Source organism: Seriola dumerili, unplaced genomic scaffold (genome assembly GCF_002260705.1).
Source record: "Seriola dumerili isolate Sdu_G_001 unplaced genomic scaffold, Sdu_1.0 BDQW01000432.1, whole genome shotgun sequence".
Taxonomy (NCBI): domain Eukaryota; kingdom Metazoa; phylum Chordata; class Actinopteri; order Carangiformes; family Carangidae; genus Seriola; species Seriola dumerili.
In genome coordinates, this window is record NW_019174687.1 from 5413512 (window position 1) to 5437252 (window position 23741).

The 23741-nt window shown below is 39.9% G+C and overlaps 1 protein-coding gene across 2 annotated transcripts; it reads right to left on the reverse strand.

Moving 5' to 3' along the window:
* On the reverse strand, positions 1-23621 carry LOC111233953 (cyclin-Y-like). 2 transcript variants are annotated; one of them, XM_022761891.1, is made up of 11 exons: positions 22941-23621; positions 7776-7850; positions 6375-6392; positions 6062-6096; positions 5682-5776; positions 5557-5592; positions 5117-5174; positions 4758-4877; positions 4122-4288; positions 3552-3714; positions 1-2783 (listed from the first exon to the last, which is right to left on the reverse strand). In XM_022761891.1, the coding sequence occupies exons 1-11, from the start codon at positions 23092-23094 to the stop codon at positions 2667-2669; spliced, it is 1038 nt and encodes a 345-aa protein (XP_022617612.1). In that variant the 5' UTR covers positions 23095-23621; the 3' UTR covers positions 1-2666. The 2 variants fall into 2 exon arrangements, with proteins under 2 accessions (XP_022617612.1, XP_022617613.1); XM_022761892.1 differs by lacking the exon at positions 6375-6392.
* Positions 23622-23741: the final 120 nt, after the last annotated feature.

Here is a 23741-nt window from a genome sequence, read left to right on the forward strand (position 1 = left end):
TCAGTTTCTGAACTCTTTATACACTGTACAAAGTTCATTTGCAAAATAACTGTAGTGGTTCAGTTTTCAAATGACAAATGAGAAAAACAAAACCATGAAACCCTGATCAGTTATTTGAGAGTAGCAGTTAGTTTGAAATTAGATGCACAATGGAAATAGTTTCTATACTGTGAAATTCTTGGCTCAACAGTCGGGGTTTATTGAATATACTGAGATTGAAAAGAGTGCAAGTGCAATGGGGTGCACCTGTAGCGCACCTGGTTAAGCTCATACCATATCAAGGTTCAGTCTTTATTTTCAGGGGCCTGGTTTCAAATGCAACCTGGGCTCTTTGCTGCACGTCATCCCCTCTCTCTCTTTCTCTTCCCTGTCAATCTCCACTATCCCTGTGAATAAAGGCAAAATGCCCAAAAAGAAATCTTTAAACGAGTACAAGTGCACTAAAATGATTTATAATTTTCAGATTTCAGTTTGGTTTACATACCAAAATACCCAAAAGAATATCTCTGAAATGTAAAGGCAATTAATGTACATCTTTGTGCTAAAGCAACACCAACACTTTTATTGATTCTGACCTTTTTTGAAAATTGGAGCATACACCATGGCTAATGCTTTAATCCAGGATAGATTGTTGCTGTTGGTCACGCCCTAGTGATTGTGGTGATCATACATGTGACAACTTCTTTACAGAGGCCTTACAATGTGATAACACCCACATTTGTACAGTTTTCTTTGGTTAAGGCTGCTGTTGAAAAGATCATTTTGTTCCCTTTTCCTTAGCAAAGTATTAGTGTCCTGTTCTTTATGATAGCAATGTGAAGGCATCAGCCAGGAAATAAAAGAGTCTGGGGTAGCAGCCATTGAGCATGACACTTATGAGACTGGAGGTTTTTTTATTGAACATTTTCCAAATGTACTGTACTATGGATGTAATGTGTTATCTGGCTCTACAATACTGAATAAATAAAAACAAAGCAGTGCTGCGTGGCCTCCTCGCACCCTCTATATGCACTAGCACCACCTGCAGAGTATGCTTGTCAGTCCTGTTTACCCGGCTGTTGGCTGCGATTATTCTGTTGGTTTGAGGTTGAACTTTTAGTTTATTTAACTGTAAAATTGAGGTTTGGTGTTGGAGTTTGGTGCTAAATACATTTGTAAAGTGCAAAAATAACCCTGCATCTGTTTCCAATCAGCAGCCCCAATTCTTACCTTCACATTGTGCCTTGTCAATTCAGTTCAGACATATTTTCTCATTTACATCTAGTGGCCTCTGATCTCGCAGGTTGTTTTTGGATTTATTTGAGATGTCTCTCTCTGACCATCACCGTTTTCACTGTAAAATGTTTTCATTGGAACTACTTTCTACTGATGAATAGCCCCGATGAAAGTAAAAACATTCTACTCCAGTAAATACCATTAAGAATTTGGAATTTTGGGTGAACTGACCCTTTAAAATCATCAAACTCTGAATTGGTAGTTTTTCTGTAATGCTCAAATGTCCACTAGATGTCAGCGTAGAGGTGCACTCATTCTACTCAAAGCCTATGTGGGGCACCTACAATCCAACTTGGCTTGAGGAATATTCATGTTTTAGTATTAACTGCTGAAACCTCTTAACAAAGTGATGTTAAGATACAACCAAAACCTGATGAATAGTGAATGAGAACCTCAGGAAAAACATGCTCTAGTATATATTTCATCTTATACAGTATTGTGGTTGTAAGTGTTTGATTGTGCATGTCCCTGAAATAGGACTGTACTGGTCGCACATATATCTATGGGAAATCTAGCCCCTTTCATCTGCTGTTTGCTTCTCACTTATCATAATTTGTGTTTCAACCTTCAGTATAACTCAAATGAGGAGCATCAAAATCAGTTAACATACTAAAACAGACTACCTGAGTATCAAGAGGTACACTAGAAATACTGTAAACCTTAAATACAAAGATTTCCAGAGAAGAAAACTTGCTAACACTTTTATTATTCTAAGACCTGTCAAAAGGAAATAAATAATCGGTACAAATTCCAGTGCTATGCTACTGTTTTTGAAATTCTGCAGTTAGGGATCAGGCAGCTGCAACTGTTGAAAAGTGGAAATAATAAGGTAAAAATAAATAATATGCTTCATTGAAAGGTTCCAGGGCCATCTGAGAGGCGGGTTATGTCAACCAGATTAGTCAGACAAAACCAGAAAACTGAACAGAGTCTTTACATTAAGGCAGGTTCAAACTGCCATCTGAAGAAGTTTCAAGGCTCTGTCTAGTTTCAGGACGTCCTTCATGGTCCAGAGCTGGATTTTTCTCCATAGTTGATAGAACAACCAGGAACTCCTTTCTCTCTTTCATAGCTGCTTTGAGGCACTGTGAAGGCATCAGGTAAGGTTAGAAATCACTCTGGAGTTCAGCTCATCTCCCAAAACTACAGATGTGGTTTCAGTTTCTTGCCTCCAGTTTGAAGGTGTGGGGTCCAGAGGCTGATTTCAGGTTTCAGTCACTGTTCCACTAAGATCCAGGTCTTGGCATTATCTGGGTATCCAAACCAAAGTTCTTGAACTCAGCACAGAACCATGTAGAGTTTTTTTTGTTTGTTTTTTTTTTTGTTTTTTTTCATGTGGTTAGTGTCTGTAGCCTGATGCAAGTGTTCAGTATATGGCAGTTTGTTAGTGGTTAGGAGAGAATTGCAGGAACCCATCTGATTCCACATAGATTGTCCATGCTGGCAGAGCGCTTCCTGGCAGCTCTCCGTATGTCTTTGTACTTGTCGTCACAAAGCCTGGAAATAGCCTGGAGAGGGGGCGTAGTAGTGGTTATTATTAACAAAATAAAAATGTTATAGTTATTTTTTCTTTGACAAACTGCATTCATGAAAGAATAGCTTGTTTGTGAGTAATCTTGTGTTCAACTATTAAAGGAGCTATTTTTAAGTTTTGCTATTGCTAGGCTACATAACCATCACTAGCATTAACAGCTGTTTACTTACCAGTCTAGGAGAAACATTAGGAGCTCAGCAGCAGACATTATTCCTGTTTCCAGAGGTGGAAAGCAATCCTAGTGTTTTGCATCTATTTCTATCATTTCGCCAATAAAGTTAGCATGCTAACTAGGTAGTCCCGGCCTAGTTGGGCCCATCTTGTCACTTTTCAATACTGAGATACTGTAGCGTCCAGTCTGCCCTGAAGAAGTAGCGCTGCTCAGAGGACGTATTATAACCTTTTGTATTATGAATGCAAAGATGGCTGAAGCTCTTGCGACAACTGTAAACCGCTGTTAATGCTAACGCTGGTTTATAGCAAAACTTACAAATAGCTCCTTTACGGCCGCAATGTAACAACCTCATGACATTGTTTTGTATCCTTTAAAGCTTTTTTCAAGTCAGACCTTTCAAAACACATATAAACTTGAAATTATAGATTCAATTTTACTGGCAAATTACAAAATTATGGGAACATGTGGGAAAATTAAGAGTTTAAAGTGAAATGAAAAATAGGGGGACAGAGATTTAAAAAGAGGTAAAAGACTGCTTGGATGTGCAGCTTAACAGAGGCCTCTGACCTCTAGTTTTTGGGCCTTGTCCCTGCTGAGCGGCTCCAGGGGGAAGCTAAGGTTGTTGGACTCCGAAAGCGACCGCAGGTCAAAGTAATACTTGGCGTAGACACTGGACGGCACGTTGATGTTGAACTGCAAGAGTTCCAGGAACTGCCGCTCCAATTCATTCCTGTTAAGAAAATAACATTTCTGCATCACCAGACTGAACTAATGACTTTCAAAATAAAATATATGTCCCCTTAAACTCACAAACCCCAGAGTAGATACAGAATCTCACAAGTCTGTGCTCTTTAATTGCAGAAGCTAAGTATTGTTGAGCCTTTGAGGAAAGAGTGATTCCGCCTTTTCATTTTTATCCTGTCCTTGGATTCACCTAAAACCCATTGTTTTTAGTCCTCTTCTCTGTGATTACGATTTTCTCCATGTAACACAGACTCTACAAACTTGTAAGAGATCATCTTCATCATGATTCCTTCTGTTCATATTAAACTAATTCCAAATCTAACCCTAAACTTGCTGTTTAATATTAATGTTATAAAGGTAAAAGCTGCCATTCATCTTAGTACAAATACTCACATGTCCTCCACAGTGATATCCTTGAGGATCTGGCAGTAGTCGACGTTCCACACAGCCTGGTCATCCCAGACCTTAGAGGCCAGCAGGATAGCACCCAGAACAATCCTCTTCCAGTTCCCCGGACAGATGTCAATCTCTGCATAGGTCAGGAGCCTCTCCAGGTAGACCTGCACAGCAACACGAATAAAGGAGACATCACTGAAAACTGGGCATGGAAGTAGGGCAAAAGACAATGATTCAAATAGACAAAAAAACACCAAAGACATTTTCAAAAGCTAAAGGTTATAAGTCTGGAAGCTTTATCATCGTGACCTAACAAGTCCCCAACAAGGTGGGCGTTCTAATCTGTCTAACTAATTTATATTCATGCTCTGCTCCGTGTTGTCAGGAGGTATATATTCTTTTTTTCCTCTATGACATCTTACATTCATCAGTGGTCTCTGAGTCCCACCAACACACAGAGATAACGTGGGAGTTCGGATGCACAGCCACATCACCAATTTATACACATCCCTGGCTTGTCTCAGTGCATCAGGGTGCAATTTCCCCCCGAGGCCTAAACAGAAACTGTCTGAACCGGATGAACGCATGGTTCAAAAAACATAATAGGAAGATGAAGGAGGTTAAAAATCTTACCAGTGTGACGATGGCACACTCAGCAGTGAGCTGAGCAGCGCTGAACAACGTCCTGACGAACCGGTAGATCTGCTTCTGCTCTGGGTCGTGCTGGTTGTAGTCCAGCGGCACCTCGGATTTCTGGAAGAAGGGAGGAGAGAGGTTAAAGAGAGGAAGGGAAGATGTGGTGGGCCAGGAAGGAGGTGAGGAAATTGGTAGGGATGAATGTGGAAAGGGACATTTGGAAACAGAGGAGAGGCAAAAGAAGATAAACGAAAATATACAGTAACAGGGGGATGAGAGCCCACAGGAGCAAGAAAAAAGACAAGAAAAGGGATGGAAGGTGGGAGCAGAGAAGGATAAGAAATCGGAAATCTTACTGAGAGAGGGTGAAGCTTTTCATCAAATATATCCAGCAGCATTCCTCCATCTGTGTCCCTAGAATGAGGCAACACAGTCACATGGTTGATTTATCTCTACAATAAGTTAAGACTACCATTATTGCTTCCAGAGATTATACAAGTAAGTAGCAGTAGCACAGATGGCGTAAATTGGTGGATAAAGTGTAAAATCCACTACTTTGAAAGGATTTTTAAATACAAATAAAATACAAACACAAAAAGACACGCCTACATAAAACAGAATACTGTACATAGACAAAACTACTGAACATTAAGTCACTAAATTCACATTTTCTTTGACCCTAAAGTCCACATTTATGTATCATTATGTGCATCAATCCAAAACCAGGCTGCAGTTTAAAAGTTTACAAAAAAAAACCATTATTGACTAAGTACAGAAAATGACTGAGAGTTCTCACCTGTTTTTTATATGGTAGTAAATTGCCAGTGCTACACTGTGAAGAGAAAACAAATAACTGTTTATACGAACAGGGAAATAGGACAGATGAACCATTTCTCTTTTATTGTGCTGTCATGTTCTAACCATTTGATGGTGTATTTGAGGTTGGGCTGGCTGACTGTGTTGTCGTCTAGGAAGATGGTGGAGCAGGAGCTGTATTTCCGCCTCAACGTTCCGTGCTACAGACACACACACACACACACACACAGTGAGTGTTATTAGAGTGTACATGTTTTTGTCTGACCCACATAAAGCCTGACAGGGTATCATGCACAGGGGAAACGAGAATCAACGACATGAGACCTAAAAATGTGACAGCTTATATTTTCAGCTTGCTTTGTCCACAACGTGTGGTTCATTCAAAATCACACAAAGGCCAGCTGATTTTTACTTAAAGCAACAATTAACTGATAAACACCATGGATTAGATTTGTGGAGGGAAACAGAAATGATTGCACACTCACATTATTGATGAAGAGGCTCTTTCGCTTGTCTTGCACTAAAGAAAGAACGGGAGGTTTGTCAATGAATTTAATTACTTCTGCGTTGAAAGCAGCAGAAAGACACGTACAAGAAAACCCAGCAGGTATCAACCAGAAGCAAAAACACACTTCACGATGTTAATTGAGACTCACAAAAAAAAAGCCTTTTGTTAAAACAGGTGAGCAGTGACAGTTAAAGAAAAAGAGTTCGAGCAGAAATAAACATTGAGAGTTTAAAAGAAAAGCTGCCGTCACACCACTAGAGGGAGACAAAGTCACACTCACGACTACTCACCATTCCTGTAAGGCATCTCTGAGAAAAGAGGAACCAAAAAAACTTATTCCATTTGCAGCAGAGTCGTTGATTCTTATAAAGTGACAACAGCAGAATACATTTCAAATGTGCTGCAATTCAGCAGTAGTTACTAACCTTTTCTCAATTCATACATCATATACACACACATTATTTTAGGCTGAAGCACAATATTAAGATAACCCCAAATTCTAATCAAGATAACATAGAGTAAGCATTTGCTTATTTGCTACATATTCAGGTATGATTGTGTCTCCCTTGTTTGTGAATTGAAGTTATTCCCTCACATTTTTGCTTTTTCTCTTGTAAACTACTCTAGAGCTTTGGCTCTTTGGGACTATAAAGACTAACTTCAAAATGAAACCATTTCAGACGTGAACATCAGTCTTTGGTTTAACTGCTCACAACTCAACTTGTGATGAGGTGTCGCAAAAAGCTGCTCCACTATGAAGGAAACCAGTGAATTAAAGGATACAGCTGGTTTTATATGACGATCATGAAAACAACCAAACCCAGTAAATTGACCTTCCAAACTTTATTTACTCAGGAACATATCAGGCTGTGAGTATACAGACAATATTTGCTAGTAGGATTAATTTACTGTTGGTTTGGTGTCTTCAGGGGATTTGTTGATTAAAAAAAAAAGGCTAAAATAACCTCTGCTTTATCCCTTAAAGCTATGACAAGGGGGGGGGGGGAGATTACCAACATGTGACTTTTTTTCCTCCAAAACTAAATGACAACCAACAATAATCACAAAAAATGTCATGTTCATTCATTTATTGTCCGACTTTTTGATTCCCTCTTTGTTTGTTCGCAGTGACTCAACAGCCATCTCATGGCACAAACAGATTCTCTGGGTGACAAAGTCCATAAGCCTGGGCAAAAATCACAGTGATGCAACACAATATCTAACATCCATATGTGTAAAATGCAGATGATTCAATTTAACCATTCATCAGATGCAGTTTTCCCCTACTTCAACATCACAAAGCCAGTACTGTCCTGCTGTTTGTTCCCCTGGCCTTTAAGACAGATGATGATCTCATGCTGTGGTGATTATGGCTCTTAGAAACATGTTAATAATTCCTTTTTTTCACAGAAGGCAATGACTTTCCCAGCCCTATGCTGGAGCTCTTAGTCAAATGCTTCAGGCCGTTGCATAAATTTCTCGTAGCTCTGAGATCAGCGTTCCTACATACTTACTACATCTCGGTCATTGTTCAGTGTGATGATGCACACTGAAAACTGGAGTGTAGCATCCCGAACTAAGGCACATGCCTCTTCCTCAGACTAACTATGACCAATCACATGCTCATTAAAAAGACAACTGAAAAAAAAAATTGATACATCAATCAAATCCTTTGAAATGAAGCTACTTACCATCGTTCTGGGATTTGCTGAGGAATATGGTGCTGGCCCGCGGATGGTCCGACGGATTGTACTCCATGTTCAACTCTGTGGAAACACAAAGCGTATATGTTACTTTTTGTGAGCAATGTGGAGACACATTCCAGCTGCTGGCGTCTTAAATGTTCCTTCAATGCAAGTACAGCAATAGAAAATGTTTACACAGGGCAGCATAGCACAATTTTTGCTGCCCCAGCACTCCGCATAGCGACTGTGTTCTGTAGAGGGTTGTTGGGATTGTTGATCAGTAGAAGAAACTTTCTGAATTTGAAGTGACTTGTAAAAAAACAGCTTCATCTGATTTCAGGAGTCATAAAACGATCATAAAAAAACAATGTAATAAATGTGAGATGTTTTCCGGTAGTGACTGTTCTATGTTCTGTCTACGGAATCAGGATTATTGAAGTTTTAATGATGAACATTTGAGGTTCAAGTCACAATCTTTCTCTGTGGGGATTATCTTCTATTGTTCCATTGTTTTCCCCCGTGTGTGGCTCTAATCTTATTTTTTGTTCCTCTGTACTCACAAACACATCCAGGCATGATTCATGCTCCCATCCAGAGCTAATCTGGACTGCATCATGGCCTGAGGACATGAGCCATAGACGTGTCTGTGTGTCTGCATCTTATAAGGCGTGAGGGAAGACTCCCAAAATATGTGCCTTCATCATACATGCCAAAATGCTTTGTTCTCTTGTTTCCTCGTAAATAACAGCAGCTACTTTGGTAACAGAGGTTAATATGAAAATCTCTCCTTAGTGATTCGCCCTTTTTCACAGCCAGCACTCAAACAAAACATGGTGTTTTAAAATCATGCTATGTGATCAGAACATTGATGGATTCTACCCGCATTATATCAAGTTTTCCACTGAGATCTGACTGAAAGAGCAGCATCATTATAAACCACAGAAGAGCCTCAGTATTTTTGCACTCATATCCCAAACTTTGCACTTCCGAGATGAAATCCTTCAAGTGCGATATTTTCAAAGCAGCATTTAAAAACGCCCGGCATGCAGTCTGCACTGTCAAACGTTCTGACTCCTATGATATCACTGCGACAGACCCAGATTAAGATCGAGGCTGTTTGATTACAATGTCGATGCTGAAGGAGCAGCACAACTGATCATCTGTCTCCGTGGAAGCAGCTGCTGCAGGACGACTGGCTGCGGGGAACTGAAATGAGAATAACACTGCTGTTTGCTAACAGAAGTATCTTAACAATCCTATCCAGAAAAATATACTGGTTTTCTAACAGGCTTCTCTTTTTAATCACCAGACCACCCTGCAGGCTCTATCCACATTTCCAGATCTGCAAAAGTAACACAGTTCAGGACTTTCAGGGTGCACAAAACTCACTTGAGTCATGATAATAATTTCAAAACTTCTCGCTTTTCAAACTCTGCTCCCACCCAGAATCCGCAGTACATCCAAACCTGTTCCCCCTCCTGCTGGTTTCAGAAACACAAACTCTACATCTGATTAGTTCTGGCTGAATGCCTCGGCAGCCCACCAGGCTGAATGCACTGAGCTTGGATTAGGCTTGTGTCAGGTTAACACCTTATGCAACAGTAATCAGGAGTATCACTGCATCCGGGGCTAATTTCAACACATTCACAAATTAGAGCTTTAACAGTGGCTGAGCTGGTTTTTGGTGCGTGACACCACTGACCTCATGGGGTCGAGAATATAAACAGAAGGGATTTCCTACTGACTGACCAATGAAGCAATCATGGAAGTCCATAACTAAATTTATCCAGTGAATGCAAATTAAAGATACTGATTGATAAAATCAGCAGTCTAGTGGATTATATCTGCTGTGGTCACAAAACATGTCTTTGCTCTACGCGTACAGATGTTGTATGATGACAGACAAGCTTCATGTACTTTTTTTTTTAGTGGCCAGTAATCACAGAAAAACCTTTTCCAATCAGAGTATGTTTATATTGTGGGTTATTTTTGATGATAATAACCAGGATACATTAAATTACATGTAAAATAAACACATTCCACCTGCACCTGTGACGCCCCTCCCATTGTCTTGGAGGTTGTCCTGGCAATTGGTCGACATGTGAGGGTCGTCAGCTGATGCAGTTCACCTGGGCCTTCCAGAGAACAACAAAAGCTGGCCCATCTGGTCACTTGTCCTCACACTCCCAATTGCTGACATCCATTTATTTTGGTGTCATCTTTTGCCTTTGCTCATACAACACCTCCACAGCACGTATACCACTTATTTGTCTTATGTTTTAGTTATGATAAAATGTTTGTTTTTAGTGTGATCACCCTTCTTGTCATATTCACTGAGCCAGTTTGTGACAAATGGGTGCCTCAGGGAGGCAAGAGAACCAGAACCGAGCTCCAACATGGTTTTAAAAACACACACACACAGGGCCCAGGTGTGCCAGGTTTGCTAATAAGCCCGGGTACTGACAACCCTTCACCAAACCCACCTCTAGTACCTGCAAAGGAGAAAGCAACACACAGGAAGCAGCAGGTGCAGAGGGTCGTCACATAAGCCATGTTAACACACTGCAAACAGTATTTTTTCTTTTCTCTACATACTGCTTCTAGATCAATGATATTCTTCAGGAAGAAATTTGACTGATTTAAGGACAGATGTTACACACTGAGGAATTTGTCTGTGCAGATAAACTGTTTGTAATGCAAACAAACACACACACACACACACACTGTCCTGTCATCGTAGAATCATTTCTGACAGATGTCACTAATGTGTCAAATATGTGACACGTGTCAAACAAGAGCCAAGAGTCTAAGTCTGCCAGTGACACACTGACTTTGCTTTTCACTTCAGTCTACAACAGAGAATAACTACGAAGCATGTGTCTTTCATGTACCTTTGGCTCAGGTTTGTCAGTCTTTGCTCCCCCTCGTTGCACTGCGCCAGAATCAGCAGTATCAAAACACATTTCCCCTCCCAGAAGTTTCAGAAACACAAACTGTACAAGTGATTAGTTCTGAAAGCCTAAGGAGCCCAGCAGTCAAATATATGACACATGACATGTGTCAGACAAGAGTCAAGAGTCAGTCTAAGTCTGTCAGTCACACACTCACTTCGCTTTTCGCTTCAGTCTACAATAGAATATAACTGTGAAGCCTGTCTCTTTCTGGAAAAACAAATAAAAGAACCTAAAGGCAAGAAGTTTATTATTTAGAATTTTTTTTTTTTTTTCAGGGTTAGTCACCAAAAACATTTGTGCCCACAAGATTTAGTTGTTTAACACAAAATCAACAGTTTTTAATCCATTGAAAAAATGCATCTTTCATTTACAGTACATCTGTCAATTTAATGTCATGTTTGGAGGCACTGCAAGAAAAAGTTATACCTGAACCAACCTAACCTTCTGTCTCGATTGTTTTTAAAAATTGGTTTAATGTATGTAAACTCTTCAAATAGTTTGAAAGGTTCTGGCCTCGTCTTACAGTCTCTGAAAGGCATTTCGGACTCAACTGATTGATTAAAGCATTTCTGAATAAATCTGACTGGACCTGACCTACTATAGGCCAACCTGCTGGAACTCCCAGCGTGCACAGCAGCTGGTGTTGAGTGTTGATACCGATACGTGATATTCACCACCTCAAGTAAACTTTAAAGAAGACTCGCAGCCGGCATCTGCGTGGTGAAACAGGAGAAGCTCGGCTAACCTATCAGCTGGAAAGCTTACTTGTCTGCCTTACTACTCTTACATAATGAATTAACAACAGGCGCACCCTGCTCTTAGCAGCTCTATCCATAATTGCACTATGGTGTTTCCAACTGAGTAGTTTTTTTCCCCCTATACGGTACATGTGTCTTTATGTTTCGGCTCAAGCAGAATATGACAAGCAGCACACAGGCCTGCTGATTAGATTTGCAGTATTGTGCCGTATGTGGTTTGGATTCTGCGTCTGCTTCTTTCAAGCATCTTGCTGTGTCAGTATCTAAGCAGTAAGTAACAGCATCTGCTTAAATATGGCAGTCTCAGCAACACTACGCTGCTATCACTTACCACAATCCGTTTTGTTTTTAGGATACGTCACTCCTGTCCATTCCTCCACCTTCAGGGTTTTGTTAGATTTTCACATTAGGAAAATTGAAGTTTACACTATAGAGGACAATAAAGCCAATATTTTCTGCAACAGCCCAAAGGGTCAGATGGGACAGAACCCTACAGGCCAAAGAAAATGTTACTTCTCCCAGACAAGACTAAAACCTTCCTTTATTATGCAATGCTTTTAATTTCACAACTGAATCTGCCTTAGCTTATTGATTAAGTCACCATCTTTCCAAGCACAGACAAACCAAGGCTAGCTTAAGACACCAAACTAGCAGAGATGCTAAGTGGACGGCTAGCTGGTGAAGAAAATGGACCTAGCATCTTAAAACCGGATATTTTTGTTCAGGAAACAAAAATGAATATTGGAAACACAACACTAAATTGTTCTGTGTGCCGAATGTGTAAGCAGCTAACTGTTTACTAACATATTATAACATATAACACCTAACATATTAACCGTAACATCTTCATTAGCATTATGTTTCTGAAGCTCTTCCTGTTGCTTCCTCTTATGTTAAACCTCTACATTAGCTAGTTAGCACAATTGTCTTTTAAGATTCAAGATAGCCTTTCTGGGTTAGATAACTATTATAGTAACAGTTTGATTAAAAATGCTGTGAAGTAGGCTACTATTTTTTTTTTTTTTTTAAATTTAGTTATGGTTCTTTGTTGTATTGTAGTTATTAGGCTTCACCAACTGGGATTAGCCGCCACAAGAGCAGCTCAGCCTCTGCAAACAGTTTGACTTACATCTACGATGTGAATGTCATCCCAGTGTTATTGTTGGAGTCTGTGGTAGCATGAGCCCGGACTCGCTCCCATACAGTCAGTGAACATGTTCACTGTTCAGTCATGCGTGCTAATCTCTGCTGGTTTCATCTTAGAGGACAGTTTGGATTACTCTGAAATGAGCTACATGTGAATATCTGTGAAGCCAAATGTAAGTTAAGTGGAAAAAATCACTTTGGAAAATGAGTACCAGTAACATATTTCAACCACAATATGAGTGAGTTTCTGAATGATACGACCTGAACTCTAGATTACAATAAACTGTTTCATTTATTCAGAAAATGATAAACAACAGTATATAACAAGTTCATGATTTTTCTTTTTTCATGGGGTTGATATGTTTATCCTGATTAATTAAACCACAACCAGTTAAAGACTTCTTAGATTTCATTGGTTGATGCAGCTACACAGGTTTAAGATAATTTATATACTGAATATATTAATATAGATAAATTTAGGTCAATAAAAAATCAGGTTGAATCGTTCAACCCTGATGCTAGTGTTCAACATTTGCTCCATCTTCATTATCATGTCCCTGTCAAACAACAGGAGAACGTTATCTTAACTCTTAACTCCCCTTATACTGTTTCAACACACACACACACACACACACACACACACACACACACACACACACACACACACACACTGACCATTGGCTAGAGTGGCTGTGGACTAGGTTAAACAAACAGAAATGACCTGTACACACATGAACACTGGCCCATATTCCTGGAAGAGAAAGTTCCCTGGGAAAGCACTCACCATACGCTTATGCTACAAACACACACACACACACACACACACACACCACTAATACTACTGTTGCCACTGCCCCTATTGTAAATATTACTCCCACTACTATGACAACTGCCACTAATAGTGCTGTTAGCACAACTGCTGTGGTATTAATTCTGCAACAACTGTATCCAAAATGCATTCTGGAAATAAAAAATCCATCACAACCTGCTTATAAAGAAGCTGCTTTATTTTACATTTCATTTCAATATTCAGAGATGTACTGGATATTCCAACTTTGTAAAAAAAAATATTGTAGGAGCATCAAACTGTGAACCCTATATGGTTTTATCATTGCACTCCAACTAATGATACTATGTTGATCACATTGCTGTTATCCCACCAGACCCTGATGACCTACAGAAAACATCTCGTTTCTAAACCTGCAGCAAACATAATCAACTGATTGATCATCTACATTGCATTAATTATTCCATCTCCCTGCTGGAAACGTCTTCGTTATACCAAACACAACCAATCGATTATGGTTAATAGCAAATGCAGGGTTGGTGAGAGATTAATCAGGCAGTGTGTGTCTGCAGGAGCCTCAGGTTTAAAAGCGTAAAAACAATCTAATTTTCCTTTTCTATGATTGAATCAAACCAAACCACTCCGAGTGTATTATAACTTTTTTTTTTCTTCTACCTCTCCAGTCCCTTCTTTTTTGTATATCAGGGATAAACAGACTTGAAGTGATATTTCCATCTGCTTTTATCACTTAAGACAATAAGCATCAGTGAAACAGTGGAAACAGTCATTCCAGTTCTGTGTCATCTTTATTCAGAGCGAAGAGTGACAGCGGCAGAGAGTTCGACAAAAAACAACCCTGACAAATTGCTTAAGTGCTTCAATTTCTTTTGATCTGGATAGAATAAAGTGGGGAATGATGGTAAATATAGATATATTACACATCAGCCATTTAGGAAGATGTGAGTACTGCATGAGAGCACCGAATCACTGGGCATCCAACCAGCGTTTGAACCTGGTTGGGAGGGAGGATCACAAGGCCAAGTCAGATGATGCATATTCAGCTGCATCGACCTGGTAGCAGTTTTGGTTTTGATAGGTTTTGCAACGGGAGCTGACACTGTCCTGCAAGATCGAGTCCTCATTCACGTGAATCAGCCTTTTAAGTGTTTTCTGCCTTCGACAGCTCAAAGCCAACACGCCTTTCTCTGAAGTGGTAATTAGGTGTGGAGTAAATTAGTCTCATTACTAGTCAATAAATCAAACAAGGACCCTCTCCTGTGAATACCCTGACCCTGAGAGGAATAATTTATTATCAACAAAGGGGAAAAAAAAGAAAGAACAAGTCACTATGTTCTGGTTTTTCATTACATTTCCCACTCTAACCTTTAATAGAGTTGTTTCCCTCCCTGCCAACATGTTGAGCTGAGCCAGTCATCTGTCCCTGGTGAAACACATGACTGCCGCTGCTGCTGTTTTAAAAATAGTAATGGGATTTGATGTGGCTTTAGACAGTGGAAAGAATTGGATGTTTTGTGCTACTTCAGCATAACCGTGTTATATGACTTCATTCTCGCTGGGCCAAACTTTCAAACACCTATCAAGGCTGAAAAATGACACTGTTAGAGAGAAGTGTGATTAGATTTCTGGGGTACTGTGTAGCCTGAATGAGACAATGAATGAGGGTTGTGTATGTTTATGTACATTTCAAGCATGAGGATGTTTTTATATTGTCATGACAACAGATGCTTCCTCCTTCTGTCTTCTCTGTTGTGTATTCTACCTTCTACACCTGCCAGCAGCTGACTTTCCTGCCTGCTCGCGGGTCCTCACCTGCCCACCAGTTAACCTCTCTGTTTCCTGCCTTAACCCGTCACCTGACCAGTCACCTGTCTACACACCTGCTCCCTATTAGACATCGGGGCAAGAATATTTTCTCCCCAAACCCACATTTACTCGTTTGCCAGATATGTTGCTGCCTGTTTTTAAACCAATGCTTGACTTTACTCCTTTTTAATTTGTTTGCAGATTCTGCCAAAAACCTGTTATATGCTCTACTGCCTCGCCTTTGAGGCCTGTTTTCTGAGTCTGAAACCAGTGTCTTTCCTTGGCCTCTAGACTACAGAAATTTTAAAGGCTTCTGAAAGCAAAACATAAAAAAAACTATTTTACAGTTACTGCAACAGAACAAATCTTTGCAAGTTCCATCCAACATAGTAAACATCCCTATTCAAAGTGATTGAAAATGTAGAACAGAGAAAAGGAGGAACAAAGATGCAATTATCTGAGACTATTGATGACAGTGTAAAGGACAGTCTGTCTTTAGTAAAACCTCAAAATGAGGCATTTTATAGAAGCATCCGACTGAGGTGAGAGAAGTGAAAAGTGAAAGCAAAGAGGTTGATAACTACAAGTTATCGGTTTATATTTGTTCCACAGCCTAGCAACTCTTAATGTATGATGTAAAAACCAAAGACAGACTAATTGTAGATATCACACTATTACTTCCCAAGTGCACTCAACCCAGTTTAGAGGGGCATAAATAATGACTTCAGTCAAAAACAAGATATCCATCATTTGGAAATAGTATATGTACCTACAAATCAAAAACAAATGTTGCAGCATTTTAAAGGACTGTAAGTAACACCAGCCTTTATATGACAAAACTTCTAAACTAAAAAAAAACATCACAACACAGTCTGTGAAGATTCTCAGTCATCCAGGTCATGGTTATCCAAGAAGAGCTGAATCGAGGGCAACTTGAAAACTTTTTACGTCAGTTCTGAAGAACTGAAAAAACCTCTTGGCCTCAGTTCTGAAGAGGCCTGTTGGATGAGAGGCGAAATGCCTTCAAGTATCTACACTCAAGTCCAGTTGCCCTCGATTTAACTCTTCTTGGATATTGCAGCACAGGGTTCACCAAACCACCCACATTTCGCTCTAAAACACCAAAGAAGCCAGTTTTCCTTCCACCCCACCATACACTGTACCTAAATATAAGCCTGTCAGCTGACGCACGATGCCTTACAGAAACAACAGTCATCTTAAGAGAGAAACACAGTGGGCTTTGTCAAAGAAAGGCAGATCATATGACGGCTTTGTCTCTCTTTCTCTCCCTCTCCATCCATCTTCCACCTCCAGGGAAGTCAGTCATTGGCACTGGTGGTGTGAATTTCTCCTTTACCACAGTATGTTGTATATGCCAATAAAAAGTTTACATTTTAGTTTCAAACAGTGTTTACATATTTTCCTATATATATATATATAGGAAATATATATATATTCCACAGAGTGGAAATGTGCAATAACCCTGGAACAGTTCATCAATATTATGTATAATAATAATGTATGCAGTTGTTTCTTCAAGAGACTATATAACTATTGAAAGACGAATTAATACATTGTTATCTTACCAATTAAAAGCAGAATTAATAAATAGGCTAATAAAACACATGTCTGTTCAGTTAAACACACTCTGGGGTTTTGCTGCAACAGCCGTATTTGGTCTGGTATGACCAGTAGCTTACGGTGGCTAATGTTAGCTAATGTTAAACTTTCATACTCAATATTAGCAAACTTCAGATAGGTATTAGTGTGTAAATGACATTCCTGAGTCAGCAAAAGTTACATAGGCCTGTTTTAACTGATCATAATTACTGACATAACTGATAAACAAAACTTCTGACAGCATTGCCAAAGCATAACTAACTTCAATCTGGTTGCTATCTGGTGTGGTCCTTGTACTAAAAAGACTTGGTGGTGAGGCTACACTGTTCTTTGCCTCACACTGTGCCTTTAAATAACTTGACTACAAAGTGACTGACTCTGTATCTTATACTTATTGACGCGCTACCCCAATGTTTGGTGCAGGGACATTGATCTGATAGAGAGCTAGTGACCAATGCTGTGGCCATGAGAAAAACAATTTCACATCATTTTTACATAAGTACTTCACCCCCTAATAGCTCTAAAGGATAATTTCAAAAACAACTGCGCCTGTCAATGAAAATATGAGAGCCATGCAAAACAGCAAAACCTTCGTTCTACCAAACTAAGCTCTTTCCTGAAACTCTAGCCAGCGGTTTAGCTGGACAGGCTTCAAGGCCCTGGGTCAGTGAAATGATGGTGTTATGTAGGGAAGTGATTATGTGCTCTTAAAGACAGGGAATGCTGGGAGGTCATTTTGAGACTCCAAGACTAAAATCCTCCAATAGCCCACACAGACAACTGTCTGTCATACACTGACATAATCAAACTGAATGTCCAAGGATGATGTTATGGTTAATATTCCTAGCATGCAAAATACATCTTCAATATCAACATAATACAGACACACATAACATAGTTTACTCACTTGGATTTTAAAGGTTTATCTATTAAAGGTTTACTTATGAATGGCTTAAATATCACTGCAGCTTTTTGATGGCATTTCCATGCAGGGAGATCAACAACTTTCAAATTCTCCAGTCTTTCCAGGTTTTCCATGACTCCTTGAACCTTGTAATCCTTTTTATATGTGACAGCTTGTCCAAACAAGAATTAATAATTCCCTACTAAGCAGCTTGTAAGACTGCAATCAAACCCAAGGCAGTACTTTCAGTACTCTACATCCCCACACAACCTTTGTACAACAGCAAACGATTTTCCACTTCCTGTCATTTTCTCCTGGTAACAGGAGAAAATAACTTTTTGGTCACGTGTTACTTGTCGTGTTCGTGTGGCTTCATAAAGACAACATTAGTGCATTTTTAAGAGCATGAAAAATGTGACAAAAACTGAACAAACTCGGGAAACAAATGTTAAACTGGACTACTTTATTGGGTTTGGAAGTTCATTATACTGAATGAAATGTTTATCTACATGCATCATGGCTCAATACTTAACATTAGCACTGCTGCTAACAGCAAGAATACCATTTCTTTGTTTGTAATAGCTGTTTGGTTTGGCTGGAAAGACAATCAATCACAGCTGTTAGGAATGAGGACATCATCTTCCTGCGCTAAAGCCAGAAAAACAATGACAAAAAAATATACCAAAAAACTGCCACTATAGTGGATGAAATCAACGCAGTGTTACAGGTAGTTTGTATGTCAATTTAGAGTAATAAAAACTCTTAAATCTGCATAATCAATTCATTTCACTGATATGAGAAGCATTAGGTTAACTGCTTCTGGCTAACTAGCTTCAATGCCAACTGTAAATGGCGTCAGCAGGACGGATGCGTTGCTGAACAATGAATGGTTAACTAAAGTGCTTTTGTTGCCTAAACATAAAAACAGGACACAATTCCTGGTCTCTCGTGTGACCATCCTGCACTTTGTGCGCGTAAAAATTAGTTGATCAACAGAACATGAATGAACATTTAAATTAGCAAATGTGAAGATTTTCTGCTGTGTTCTGTTTTATGTCACTGTAAATTGAATATATCTTGCAGTAAACTAAACACCTATTGGAAAAGCATTTTTCACTATTTTTCGAGGGGTTTTTGGGAAACCAGATCCACTGAGAGCAATTCTAGGAGCAACTAGCTCTTTATCTTCTGCCAATAAGTATGAAAAAATGGCTGTCCTGTTTGGAATGGTAACTGCTGAGAAGTTAATTCTACGAATGTGAAAGCTTGAGAGAAAAAGATTTTACAGTGGAGATAGGGGAGGTATGTTTGATAAGATCTGGGACCCTGTACTTATATCATTTCAGGCTAAGAGTTAATGTGCTGAGTCCAATGTAAAGCACATGCTCTGTATGTTGTTTCCCTTTTTTATCTCAAATTGTACTGTAATATGTATTTATAATTTGGTCTTTTTAAAGAAACACTACCTCGCACTTAACATATCTGTGACTGAGGTTACTGTTGTTATGTATGATGTGCTGTGTTTGTTTGTGGATTTTTATTTTTATTTTTTAATCTCCTTTTTGTAAGTTTGAAGTTTGCATAGTAAACTTTTTTTTAAAATGCAGAGCAGTGCTAGGCTCTGAATCAGGCTTAAAAAAAAAAAAGGTTTAATATCTTGGGACTTTTGACTTTTGTTCAAAATGAACAAGCGATCTTAAGAAGTCGCCTTGGGCTCTGAGAAATTTTGATGTTTTTTTTGTTTTGCACTAATGAAGAACATTTTGTAAACGTAAAAATTAGTACTAACAATTAATTAATTAATAACCTGTGTCTTAAAGTAATTAAGGACCTATGCCATTGCTGTGGCCATGGCACTGCAGTGCTTCTCTGTGGCCGAAACTTGCTACCAATAAATGGGTTGAATGCAGAGCTCATTGCGGGTATGTGCAAAATTTAAATGGGCTCCAAATCTAATTGTATTGCATCACAGTGCACTTTAACTTTGATGTTACCAACTTTTTATTGCACAAAAAGCCGGCCCTTTCAATCAGGAACAGATGATGTCTTTGAAAGCAGCGCGTCACACTCTAAATTGAGGTGTTAATGCTCGGCAATCATATCCCCCTAGAGGTTTTCTCCTATCTGCTCCGACACAGCCTCACAGCTGCCTCTCGGGGCTTTTCTTTTTCTTTTCTGACGGTGCAGATCCTAATGAAGCCCGCTAATCTCCATCATACTGTCTGTGAACTCGTAACAGAGCCAACACATTAGACACGCTTCGGTTTCAATCACCGCACAACTGAGACAGACGGCCCCTCAGCACGAGTTGTCTTTAGCCCTGTCAAGAAGCGCCGGCTCAGTGTCAATCATCTGACTTTGAATCTTCTTCATGTCACTTTTTTTTTTTATCTCCTCTGTTAGGACAGCATCTGGCTCTAGACTCAGACCATCATGCATCCAAAAACATTTTTTTAGAAGAAGAAAAACATTCATTGATATGACGCCAGCCCTGCCATTGAAACTGCAGCTACAATAACAGCATAACCATCACCGCCGTAATACAAAGCACTCCGGTTAATAGCCTCCAGAATGTGAGAGGCATACACCCCTCAAGAGGAAATGACATCTCTGATCAATGGACAGCAGGTCTTTCACCATTGCTGACTCTGTGCAATCAAAGGGATGCACTCATTTTGAGAGTATAGTGGAGACTGGAAGGCTTCCTACAGCAAAGAGCACCAGCTACCATCAATCCTAATGGTCTATTCATGTGTGATTTGTACTGCAGGATGACTTCTTTCTCTACTAATAAAGACTGTAAGTACAGTAGAGGCCCATGAAGCCTTCTGTTTTGAGATTATTACCTGTGACTGGGCCGGATTTTGTTTTCTCACCCAACTGCAAGACAGTTCGACAATCACGCCCATGTGATGCAGCACCTGGACAGCTCTTAAGAGGTTTGAAAGGAGGCTGCTGCGTTTGGGCTTCTCTCTCAAGCTCTCCACTTAAAGTGCCTTTAGTTGTGTATAACAAGAGCAACACCATGTCTGCCTTCAAGGAAAGACTGGTCAAAATATTTGAACTAGATGAAGGATTTTAGTCGTCAGACGTCTGGATCTTAAATGATCAGAGAAGCAAACGTCAGCTGCAGGTCGGCTCGCAGCCCCTCCAACACCTCTCGTGTCCGCTGAACAAACTCTGAGAAACAGTGATTTTTAACGTGAAACTGCTTTATTCAGTGTTTTATTTATTCACCTGGTAGATGTCTTTCTGCAGGACGGAGAGCTCTGTGGGTAATTCGGCTCCCAGTGAAAACTCTCCTGAACGGTTGACAATGAAGGAGTATAGCTGACTGGAATGATGACAACAACTCCCATGATCCCACACTACTTCATGACATCGTCGTGACACATCTTTTGTTATTGTTTTGATTGAAAGACGCCTAGCAGCAGAAAATGACATAATGTGCATTTAAAAGAGTAAATAATAATAACTTGAAAAACTTTTAAGAGGTTACGAAAGCAAAATGTGATAAATGTCATCTAGATATTACTGTGGTTTCTGTACCGTTTTCTTCAGGTTCGTCTTGTTAATGTGCATTTGTGACAATCTTGATTAAGTTTACATTGTAAGTTATTATGTTTTTTTTGTTGTTTGGCTTGTTTTGTTTTGTCTGCTTTGTTGATATAGTGCGATTCTAATAATTGTTTGTTTTATTTGTTGTTTTTGTGTGTGGACCCCAGGAAGACTAGAGACCACTGTGTGGAAGCTAATGGGGATCCAAATAAAGAAATAAAGAAATCAGCAAATGTAAAATGTGTGTATCTTTAGTATATCCACAGTGCAGCTTTAAACCAGCCCTTTTTAAGACTGATGAGTCAACTGATGTGGCAACCCACTGATTAGCAGACCTTAAAAATGGACGCTTACACTGCATCACTGGTGTGATAATGTCCAACTTCCTAGAGCCAGTAACAACCACTATTTGAGGCTACCATAAATGTCATTGAGTGTTATTAGTGACATACACTCTTAAGACTAAACATCTAAGACTGAATGGGTGTATATATAAATACTGTTACAAAAACTGTGTAATAATTACTGGCCTTGTAAACACGCAGGCAGACTCTCTGATGATGGAAAACCAAATCTGAAACCATGTCGACCTCTGAAAGAGTCTGAAAAACATTTTCTGAAAAAACTGGGTCTTGTACAGTTTCTGAGAAAATCCATTTATATGTAATGCCTGGCTGTTAGCTGAAAATAGGCAACCCATTTAGTAGGCACTTTCCAGTGTGAATGGGTCAATTGTAATGCATATTAGCATGTGTCAATGGAGGGGGCTGTATTCCATAGTTGCAGTTTCTTTCATGCACAGGCTGAAAACAAAGACACGGCACAAAGGAGTCTGCCCTCATGAACAGGATGTTGTCTGCAGCTACATATCTCTCTGCAAGGACACATGGGAGAAAATAATGCACACATGACTTATCCATGTGCCCGGCTGCACTGGGGGCTGATACATTTTCTGCCAGCCACTCAATATTACAGACTGACAGGTGATTGTGAGCGGAGGCAGTAGCTGTTTTTCCAGGATGCGAGAAAAGTGCAGATTTCATAGAAATCATTGAAGAGGTCAGCAGTGATAATCCAAGATTACACGTGGTGGTAATATCTCATAGAGGCCCTGTTATGAATGATCTCTTATGTCCTTTCAGTTTAAAGTGACACCAGGCCATAATATTAGGACTATATCTTTTAATATACTCTTAGGTATTCAATATCGTGTTTAAGTTGTTTGCTCTTTTGCTGTTCTCATTGTTTCATAGTGCTCTATTACATATATAATGCTGGCCTCTGGATTTGATGAGCTTTTTTACTCATTTCATGTTTTGATGAATTGAAGACAATTTCCAAAATGATATGGTGCTTGGAAACATTAAACACATCACTAGAAATCTCTCTAAAAGCCTATTTCTGTTGTGTTTTCTTTGAAAAGCCCAGAATGGTTCAATTATGATATTGTTTGTTTGGATTTTTCCATCTCCAATTTTAGTATTAGAGATGGAGTATTACCCCTATTAGACCACCATACAACTTTATCCCCAGGTATGCTCTCTCATCATCCTCACACTTCATGGTGGCAGCTTAAATATTGATCTTTTTTTCCCTTTCTTTTTTTTTTTTTTTTTTTACCGTCGACGTTCTCCCTGTCGCTGATGTGCTGAAGGTTGCATCCCGTCTCCTCCCTGCTCAGCTCCGACTCCTGGTGGTACGACTCCAGCCTGGAGTGGGCATTTCTGCGGAGCTTGGGGCTGGCAGACACGCAGCAAGAGGTCGTGCTCCCCATCTCGCCCCCTTTATCGACCCCCGGAGGAAAGCTTGCGTGCTATCAATCCTTTCCGCTGAAACAGGAGCTTGATACGACGGGTCACCAACCCCACCGAGCCGGTCACCATAGATCACCACCACCAGTGCGCATAGGGTGCATCCGTATAGCAGCGCCCATGGATCCTGTCAGCGGTCGGTGGGTGTCCGCGGAGAGAGGCTGTCACTCGGGATGAAAATGTCACTTCTACCGGTAGCAGCTGATGTGGATAACGGAGCGTCCTGCCGCCGCTGACTCAGGCATCATCATCATCATCATCAAACAAGACGCATCCTGCTCCGGGCAGAGATGAGCGGCGACGGCCGGGCGCACAGCGATATGAGGATCGGTGTTGTGGCTGGCTGTCAGGGCGATGGACCGTTAGGGAGGGCTGCGAATCCCGAGAAAAAGGTTCCGGTTCAAGTGGGTGGATACAAATGAGAGAGCAGAAAAATAGAGGGGCGGTGACAGAGATGATTTAATGATTTGTTGCTAATGTGTATAGATTATTTAAGATATTAGAAGATTATTAATAATAGTCTATTTCTCCACATTTGGCCTTTCTGTTAGTTTGTCATTAGAAGGTATAATTATATTTATTTTGAAATACATTTTTTTATTTGCCATGT